General features: G+C 35.9%; 1 protein-coding gene across 1 annotated transcript; it reads right to left on the bottom strand.

Annotated features, from left to right (window-relative positions):
• Positions 1-557: 557 nt before the first annotated feature.
• mlf2 (myeloid leukemia factor 2) lies at positions 558-9787 on the bottom strand. The gene is given in 8 exon segments (NM_001025516.1): positions 558-1088; positions 4638-4855; positions 4973-5132; positions 7530-7658; positions 8211-8264; positions 8354-8395; positions 8861-8969; positions 9472-9787. Coding segments are annotated over 7 exon segments (753 nt in total). The 5' UTR covers positions 9516-9787; the 3' UTR covers positions 558-1088; positions 4638-4640.
• Positions 9788-10104: the final 317 nt, after the last annotated feature.

Raw genomic sequence — 10104 nt, 5'->3', positions numbered from 1 at the left:
AGACAATTTAAGGAATGTTATGGCCTTCAAAACAACATGAGAATACAAACTTTTGATGAATGAGAGCGTTTGAAGAAACAATATTCATGTTTCCTATAATGTACTTACAATATATGTCCAAGTGGGAAGGCACAGCACCAGAATAAACATTAAAATCCACATTACAGGAAACACACACAAGATTCATTCAAGCATGAGGCATTTGTTAACAGGAGTTGAAAGCATTGCTGTCCCAAGCATGCAAGTCAGTAGATTAAAGAAAACACATGCACAATGAATCGAGCATTTAAAAAAAGATGAACTTCTAAACTCTCCAGAAATGACTTAAACACATTATTTTTGTTTGCATTTCTAAGAGAGGGATGAAATAAAATTAACATTGCTTTGGTTTTCTGGTCTTCGGTGTCACATGATTAAAATATGCGGCATTTATTATTTTTTAAAGCATAAAAAGTAAACAAACAAGTCATGTGTTAGCAAAAAAGACATTCTGAACAAAGACAAACAAGCTCGCTAAGTATATTTCTATCACAAATCACACGCTACAGCAAAGCCAATGATGTAACAAGGTCTTTTTATTAGTTAATAAGTTTAATTAGTCAGCATTGTACAGTTAAACCCACAAATACCCTAGTGTCAACACAAACATATACGGACTTTACGGTGAATGTGTGTGCGTGTGTGCGTGTATGTGTCTGTGTGTGCATATATGTGTAGTGTATAATTAAATATTTGGATATTGAAATATTGGAAGCATGGGAATTCATTTAAATACAAAGATGTCATTGTGTATGTATATATCACAAGGTTGAAGAGCTGTTTGAAATATGATGGATGCTGGTGTGTATGCTTTGGGAGCAGTAACGTGGTATGAAGTACACAGACCAGGCCGAATTACACACAACGGGGATGCATTCTAAACTCTTCAGCCCGTGTTATGATACCTCATGCCAGCACATGTTCCTGTAAGAAGCTGACTACACATATTGAGACAGTTCAGATCTATCAAACATTTGACCCATCGGTTATAATTTTTCTTCTCTATTCCTCCTTTCTCTCATTTCACAGCATCAGGTAGATAACTCCACCTACAAACAAATGCACAACAACAAAACAGGAAGGCTGAGTAAAAGCATAATCAGGATGCCATTGCAAAGAGAGGTAAAGTTATTTTTTGTATTAATTACAACATTGTATTTCAAAGCATTGTAGTTCAAGCATATGCACAGATCAATTGTTAAAAAAATAAATATTGTTTTATTACATTAAAAAAAGTATTTTACAGTTATTTTCTTATGCATTTATATTCACTGAACTAAAAATAAATTTACAAAAAAAAAAGTTATACAAAAACCTATGATGCAAAACCCAACGTTTGGAAGCTGTTTGGACTGAACTGTGTGTAGGAGCTGTCATATAAACACAACAAGATTTTAATTTCCTGATGTTAAAATATTATTCAAATCCTAGCGTTATTGAGGCTGCAACATGACATAGAAGTGCAGTTTTCTCTGCCCCTTAAATGACAGGAGCATGTTAGCATGTCTTCGTAGTAATGCATATAAAAGTCCCAAAAATAGAATTCGCAAAGAAACTGGGATTAAAAGATCTGTTCCAACTCTCTGTGATCAGCTGCTAAGTTTAAAACGTCTTCAAAAGAGAGCAGGTTTGTAATATCGCTATGCAATTTATTTCCGCAGAAATCACATCAGGTATCACAGATCAATTGTTAAAAATAAATATCGCTATAAAAAAATATATATATATTACAGTGACTTTTTTATGCATTTATGATCACTATACCTAAAAAAAAAAAAACTGGAGCAAACGTTATACAGAGACTATTAGCAAATTTATGGATTTTTATTTTCTCTGACAATGGTAATCAATCAGTATTTCATGTATTTTTTTATTACTTGGCTACTGAAGCAACTAGAAATTGAAAAACACATATATGTTGATTTTGTACTTTCATCACTATAACGTTGATGATAAAAACATGAAAACAAGCTGCCATTTACATTTTAACATTGACATTCATACATTATAGACCCTTTTCACATTTGCGTGTTTCTCAGTAGCGGAAGGGTAAACTTAGGGTGCTTTCACATCTGTAGTACAGTTAATTTGGTCCGGACCAAGGGCAACAAATGATACATTGTTGCATTTTCTGCAGTGTCGTTTTTACACCACACTGATTGCTTTGGTCTGAACTAGTTAAAAAGATCCAAAATTCAGTCATCTGACATAATCCACATCACTCATTGGCCAGATGTTATTGAACGCATTTCCTAAACTGCTTTTCAATCGGTTAGAATTCACGTACAAGAAAATGGCAATGAAATTCCCTCAAGTAAACAAACCGGCAGACACAAAATGTCGCTTTTGACCATTGGGCTACAACTGCGCTGACTGATTGTATCCCTGCTCATAGTATACAATACAGTTTGTATACATCACTTTAGTCAGACTATACTTTTTGAGAGTGAAGCGCGGCTGCGGCTGAAGAGCAATTTTTTTAAGGCATTGCAAACTGCGATGGCACATTGCAGGTCACTTCAGGAAGCATGAATTAATTTAGCTAAACTACAATAGTCATCTTCCGGAAATATTACCAACGATCCAACAGGTAATGTTTTTCCCTTTCTCTCTCACTGTCAGTAAAGCGCTGTCAACAACATTTTCCTCCATATTCCATAATGCACAGCGCATCGGCCTACAGCAGCTGGATTAGTCCAAAAAGGCGCAATACTTATTGCAGATGGGTCTGTTTTAGTTCGGATCATATTCTCACCACAAACGAACTGTTCCAAAAGGGAAAACGAACTCTAGTGTCATTCAACCGAACTAAATAAGGCAGGTGTGAAAGCACCCTTAGAGCGCAGTGAATCAGAGAGTACAACAAATATTTTTTTAACAATCCCTTTCACTGAAATAATAAAAGAAAAACTCTATGATGGTGTTTTCAAGACTTTCAGAAAAAATAAATAAATGGTGTGAGACTGGTGACGGCAGACAGAGGAGAGAATAACATCAAATTTACTTTCAGCCCCATAGATGCTGCATTAGAAACACCTTGCATAAGGTGTTTTTTGTAATTTGACGCCAAGATGATATAATACATACAAAAATGCATAAAAATGTTGCTATGTTTTTTTTAATCAAATTATTAAAAACTTTCAAGGATTTAGGTTTATGATCACAGTTAAACACGTCATAACAGTCTTGAAAAGGGTCCTTTTCTAAATCACAGAGATGTGCCTTTCTTTATTAAACCTTTAACAATACTGAATATTTAGATCTGTGCTCAGACCACACAAAATGCAAAATACAAATCCCGAGAGATGTATTTTGGATATAAACACTACAGTCCACAGAAGTGAAATAGCAATTAAAATAGCAAATGTCCTTTTCAGGATAAAGACCAATGTTCTTATTGCTTCAAATGCAGAGTGTACCAATTACATTTGTCACCATCTACTTGTGTAACAGTCAATAGCTATGTTTCTACCCAAAAAGGTGAATTACTTTTTCATAAAATGTTTGCGAATAAAGCACCCTTTCCATCCAACAAGTCAAAAAGAACAAAATCATGCTGATATACTGGAGCCATATATCTAAAAGAAAAAAAATATTTTGCCATAGGAGAAGCCACTGTGTTTTTTGTTTTTTTTTCGAATACAATAATATATTTATAACTCAGAAACGAAACCCAATGAATGCACAGTGGTTTTGGGGGGTGCGAAAATGCTCTTTGTGACCACAGATGCTCAAGACAGTTCTAGAGGTAATAATATGGAACCAATATAATGACAAACTTTGGCTAAGGGATTTTAGCATGACCGAAACAACATTTCAGATGTTGTGCAATGTGTTCGGTCGCCTATTTTTTCCATTAATGCAGACCCATTGTGCTCATCATCATCACATGATCTGTTATAACAAAAAACACATCACTTTTGATGTGCATGCTAGGATTTATTCAGAAAATACAATTCCATCTAGTTCATGCACTTTTTTAATAGGATAAAAAATGTATTCTACTACTCAGTTGCATGCATAAGTTTCCAAATTCAATATTCCAAAATATGAGAAAATAGGTTAGATGGAAACAAAGATATTGACTAAAAAAGAAATGTATGTCATTAAATTAATTGTTCAAGACATTCTTTTAAATATGACAACTGAATCTGCAGCAATCAGATTTTTAAAAAAACTTCTACTACGTGATGTGGGAAATATCATATTTTGTTTTGTTCACCTTTCCAGAGACTTTGTGACTAATGGGTCTCCAATATTAGTACTTTGAGAAGGTATGACTAGATGTACATTGGATGGTATGATGTTTCGCTTTTTCTTCTTGTTTTCTTTACCTCTATCTATTGGCGTATTTACTTATTTTCTTATTTTTAAAGTATAACTAAAATTTCTACAGCTCACATTTTTTGTAAAAAATTGTCTGTAAAAGCACATTGTATATTTATTTTGATAATCTTAAATAAGTTTTGATGTCTATTCATAATCATGTTAAAATCAATTGTATTTTAAACCAAAACTTGGCTGTAATTCTCAATTTATGGAGATTATGCAGCTCTACTCCACACATGAGTTGAGTTCTGGCAGTGTGAGACTCATACCGTTCACCAGTCGTAGCGTGGACGGGATTGAGGAGGATGGTGGCGTGGCGACTCGTGGCGGGGTGAAGGAGAGGAGGAGGAGGTCGGAGGTGCTGTGAGGGCCAGCTGCTGTCCAACCCCTGCGCCCCGCTCACGCCCATAATCTAAACTGCGGGCAGTAGGGGGGCGGTACCGACCCACCTCTCTCCTCCACTCTTCATCAAAGGCAGCTGCCTCACCTGAAAGAGAACCATTTCCACAATAGTGAATGGGAGAATTTCTACACAAAGGTCTGAGATGAAATTTAAGTAGTTACAGGGGGGGAATGTCAGAGAGAAAGGAGGGATTTGACTCACTCTCCTCCAGGTTGAAGAAGTCCTGCCTCTCTTCACGATCGCCTGTGAGACGGTTCCTGGAGCGCTCCATCACATGACCTCTCTCACCAATGTGATGCCCAATAGACATTCGCTCCAGCCCGCTCTGACTGTCCCGCATCGTTTGACGCGTCTCTCTGATCTAAACAAACAATTCAAAAAACATTTAGGGGCGATTCAGCAGTTGTGCTCCTTCAACTGTGAGATACTTCAGTGCAAAAACATCTCCTGCATTCTCCTGGTTTGTCTGGACTAAACCAAAGTTGAAAATAATCAATTTAATCCTGGCTTGGTCAGCGTTCATGCAGGGAAATTTAACACAAACCTAGAACTATACAAAAAAAATTAGTTCCTAAACAAATTTGACAGCTTGTATAATGCATATTTTGCTTTGCTAATGAGGCACTTTTCCCCATTGCTCTGTGTTTTGACCTCTGCTCAAAGCCGCGTTTGCACTGCACGTCTACATATGGTTCTGAACAACGTAGCTCACTTTATTCAGATGGGATTATTGGTATACTTGTGCCAAGTTAACTGCTGCGACATTAGGGCTGGGCGATTAATCGAAATCATCATTCAGAACCTATAATCAATCTAAATTTTATAGGTCAATTATTTCAATTTCTTTTCCAACAACATGTGGGATTACGTGACTCCACTCTGTAAGCCAAACTTTGCAGCCACATCAGATCTCTGGTCAAGTAGGACGATGGACTCATTCTTGAGCCTTACTTTGGACTATGTTGACAATAATTGAAAGGTGCACCAAAGATGCCTTGAAACAGCATATTTTCCAATACATTTAAATTATTATTTACATTAAAGTATTTGTTTACCGAAGATGCAAGAAATGCACGGTTTAAAATATTATTTGCAGGATATGCAAGAGTTATTTTATTTAAAAGATATACTGCTTATTTTCTATTTTTAATATGAAAAACTATGAAAACAAATGTTTTATTTTTTAAAATAATAACTATTTATTTTCACTTCTTTATAAGAAAAATGTGACTTGGTTTAAGGCAATGTGTGTTTTAATTTCAGTTGTTCAACTTTGATGTTCAATAAATAATCAAAGATAGTGTGTGTTTACGTCAATTATGATTTTAAAATCAAGTAATGCACTCTTCATTCAAAAATTTCTCACTTGTGATTTCTAAGCATATTTATGGTACGAAACCGTCAGTGAACTATGAGGGCAAAAAATAAATAAATAAATGAAATAAATAATGGTTCATTAATCGTAACTGAGTTAAAATGTTTAATTATGAAGATCATGGTTTAGGCCAAGTCGCCCAGCTCTATGTGGCATCATAGTAAACAACATAAACAAACGCTTGACACAAACCAACAGGTTTGCCTTGCGAACCAACCAAACAGCAGTGGCTGCTGCTGACTATTTATATATAGCAGGTTGTGTGTCTCATTTCCCAAATCAATTGTAAGTCACTTTGAACAAAAGCATCTACTATATGACTAATTTTGTAAATCCAGAGACGCTGATAGTGGCGATCCTCTCAAAACAAATTGATGATCTGCAGTGTGTACACATCACGTTTTGATAATGGAACAACTTGCTTGGAACATCAAGGAGGTACTACTAAATGTATCAAGTACTAGGTACAAAACACATAGGAAAAGCCCCCAAAAGTAAGCTGTACCAAACCAAATCATGTCGTAACATGCAGAGGAAAAGTGGCTTTTTACACCGTTTTGCATATACCATTCTTTTGGCGTCATCAAACCTTGGATTTGTAGCAATGCAACATTTTGTTTTTGCTTTGTGTTGAGTTTTTGGCAAGTGTTGCATTTATTTTTTTTAGTCGAACCGCTTCAGTGTTTGTTAGAAAGCGGTCATATTCTATTAGCTGCAATGAAATTGTACACCAAAAATTTTTTTTACATTTTTTTTGTGCATTTTTTAGGCTACTATCGAAACTCATAATGTTTATCTTCAACCACAAACTCTTATATTATCCACCAGTTGGAAACTACGCCGATTTAGATGTCACAACATATTTAATACAACTTGCAGATCTAAATAGAAGCTGCTAGTAAGTCATTCACGTGGTTTGAAGTTGTATGACTGTGCTGTATCGTTTAAACATTTGTTTAGTCTGAAACTGATTACTTAAATTATATTGTTTTTTCCCCAGCTGGTTGTTACCACAAAACAAAACCTTTTAGGTTGATACAACACCACTACGCTTCATGTCAGGTCCTGATCACCTTGTTAAGTTTTTTCCTGCAACAGCAACTGACTGGACCTACATTATTGCTTACATACTGTATAGATCATTTTGAGGAATGCAAACAAAAACAATGGTCCTAACGTATTCCCTGTCTTACAATTTTAATTTCTCTAGCTTCCTAGAATCCAAAAAGAGCCACATATTGATAGATAATGTTGTGATAGCTCGATCTAACATTAAGTTATGATTGAATTGCCTCTTGTTACAGTTATGAAATAGTTTGATAACACGGTCTATACATGTGTAACAGGGTAACATTGTGCTGTAAACATTAAAGTGTTTCTTACACCCCCGGGAGCAGTGCGATATTCACTGGTCTGCTGATAGACTTTAGGTGTTCCTGGGTCTGTAGAGGAGTACGAGATGACTGTCGAGGAGGAAAAGGTCTGGCAGTTTGGAGAACCAGACATTCGTTCCTACAAAGTAAAGAAAAAGACAAGACATGAAAGTCCAAAGATCAGTTGACCTACTCTTTTCTCAGTATCCTCTTAACACAAGAGTTTAGACTTCAGTTATGTTAATGTGAGATCAACAATGGAAAAGTCCAGTCTGTATTTGTTACTGCGCAGAAGCTGTAAAAATAATGCATCGTGGTGGTGCTGAAAACACAAACCTGTATGAATAAATGTCAAGAGTTTAAAATAAATAGTACAAATGTAACATTTTCAGACAATAATTATTATAGGTTAATCATTATGTACATGATGACAAAATGTGACTTAAGCTTTTAAATAAAACCAGACTAACATGTGCAGACATTCATGTGAATAAATCTTGACTTGACTAAACAAATGCAAAACATTACATCACAGCCTAAATATTATAAAACTTAAAAGTAGATCCTACGTAGAAAAATGATTCAGATTTTAGGATATTGTGGTTTGTAACCATGGGCTTGAAAAGCACTCTACCGTGTTACAATAAGTCTTTGTTTTATTTGCAATCAAAAGAAAAAACTAAAACCTTACCATGTTCTCCATCATTCCACTCATCATGCTGAACATGTCCATGAATCCTCCACCCTGAAATAAAAAAGACACACAATGCTCAAAATGCTATGAAGAAAAACTTTTGCTTTAAATCATATAATAATTTTGATAGACATTCATACCATTCCCATCATGCCAAAGGGGGTCAAGGCTCCAGCTTGTGGCTAAAAGTACAAAACAGCAACGTTAATATTCAATATATCCTAAAAGTCATTAACAACTTATAATAACACCATTAGGATGACCTGATATATCAAAGAGACCATCAAAAAAACAAAGAAATAGTTCACCCAAAAATGAAAATGTACTCACCATTTACTCACACTCAAGTGGTTCCAAACCTTTAAGAGTTTCTTTCTTCTGCTGAACACAAAAGAAATTCATTTGAAGAAAGCTGAAAACCTGTAACCATTGACTTCCATATAGGAAATACAGATACTATGGAAGTCAATGGTTACAGGTTTCCAGCTTTCTTCAAAAAATCTTCTTTTATGATTAACAGAATAAAGAAAGTCAAACAGGCTAGGAACAAATGAAAAGTGAGTAAATGATGACAATTACATTTTTTGGCCAAACTATCCCTTTAAATACTACATATTAATATGCAAATAGATTAATCAGACGTGTACCTGAATGCGTGTACGTGGATGCTGGATCTGCGGAGTGAGAGCAAACGGATCCATCCCGAATGACCCAAACATACTCCTCATCTGGTGCCTGTGTGCTGCGAATGGATCCCTATTCCAACACAACATGAACTTTATTTATTTACAGTCACAAAATAGTCCAAATAGACAGTGTTTACCTTTATAAATGCAGTCAATGGGGTATATGTACACAGACTTTTCATTTTCAGCCAGCCAACCTCAGCGCTTCTGGTGAAATGTTTTTCTATTATAAAACCGCCACATTTAAGGTTTGATTTCTTTAAATATCAGTGATGTCTAATTTATATACGATATAAAGTGGGTCTCAGATCAACAGAGTTTCTGCGCTCACCTGCTGATCCTGACGGCACTATCGCTTACACAGTCTTTCATCTCGTTTTACGCTGGAACAACTAAAAGAATGCTCAAGTCTAGTTAACTGGATGTATTGTAACATTTTACATTACAACATTGATGCTGTAAAAGGAACCTTCTGAAATTGAAAATACTTGCATTAAGCTTTCACAGGAGGTTTATCATTGGCTGAAAAACACTAGCTGTGCATATACCCCATTAGAAGACTTAACACTCACATCATGTACGGGCTGTCATCCACATCATTCAAGTAACGAAACATTGTTGATTTCCTTCCTTGGTCGGTTCAAGTCAAACAAGTAAATAAACTTCAGTCTCTTCAATCAAACGCCAGTGAAACAGCAGCTCTGGGGCCCTTAATTGGTCAACCAATCATCCAGCTCCTCTGGCAGCTATGCAAAACAACCTCAACTGGAGAATTACAAAATTCGGCCTGCACGCCCTATAGCTTAATCACAATTAAAACCATCAATAAAGCGAGCGAAATGGACAAAGCACCCTGATATGTTAAAGCAGCTCTGCAGAACATTTACATTAAGGCGAATATTATCGAGTATTCCAGGCAGGTGCTAATCCAAAACAGCCTGCGAGCTATTTCGGGCTGTTAGCCTAGCATAATAACATGCGCGCGGAAATGATTCGTATAAAATCACAACAAGGCTCTGAAATACAGGTCAATGTGTTTTTTGTCCAGCTGGTGAGAAAAACAGCAGCACGCAGAGCAGACGGACCGACGGAAATAACCTCCGCAGATGAGCACAGGAAGACAGTGTGACAAAGGAAACAAAACCTTGAAGATCTTGGGCGAAAATCTTGCGCTTCTGAGAAATTCACGCGTCTTTTTCGAAACG

Source organism: Danio rerio, chromosome 16 (genome assembly GCF_052040795.2).
Source record: "Danio rerio strain M-AB ecotype USA chromosome 16, GRCz13ab, whole genome shotgun sequence".
Taxonomy (NCBI): Eukaryota; Metazoa; Chordata; class Actinopteri; order Cypriniformes; family Danionidae; genus Danio; species Danio rerio.
Note: the sequence above shows the minus strand (reverse complement) of the source record. Positions and strands in the feature narration are given on the sequence as shown.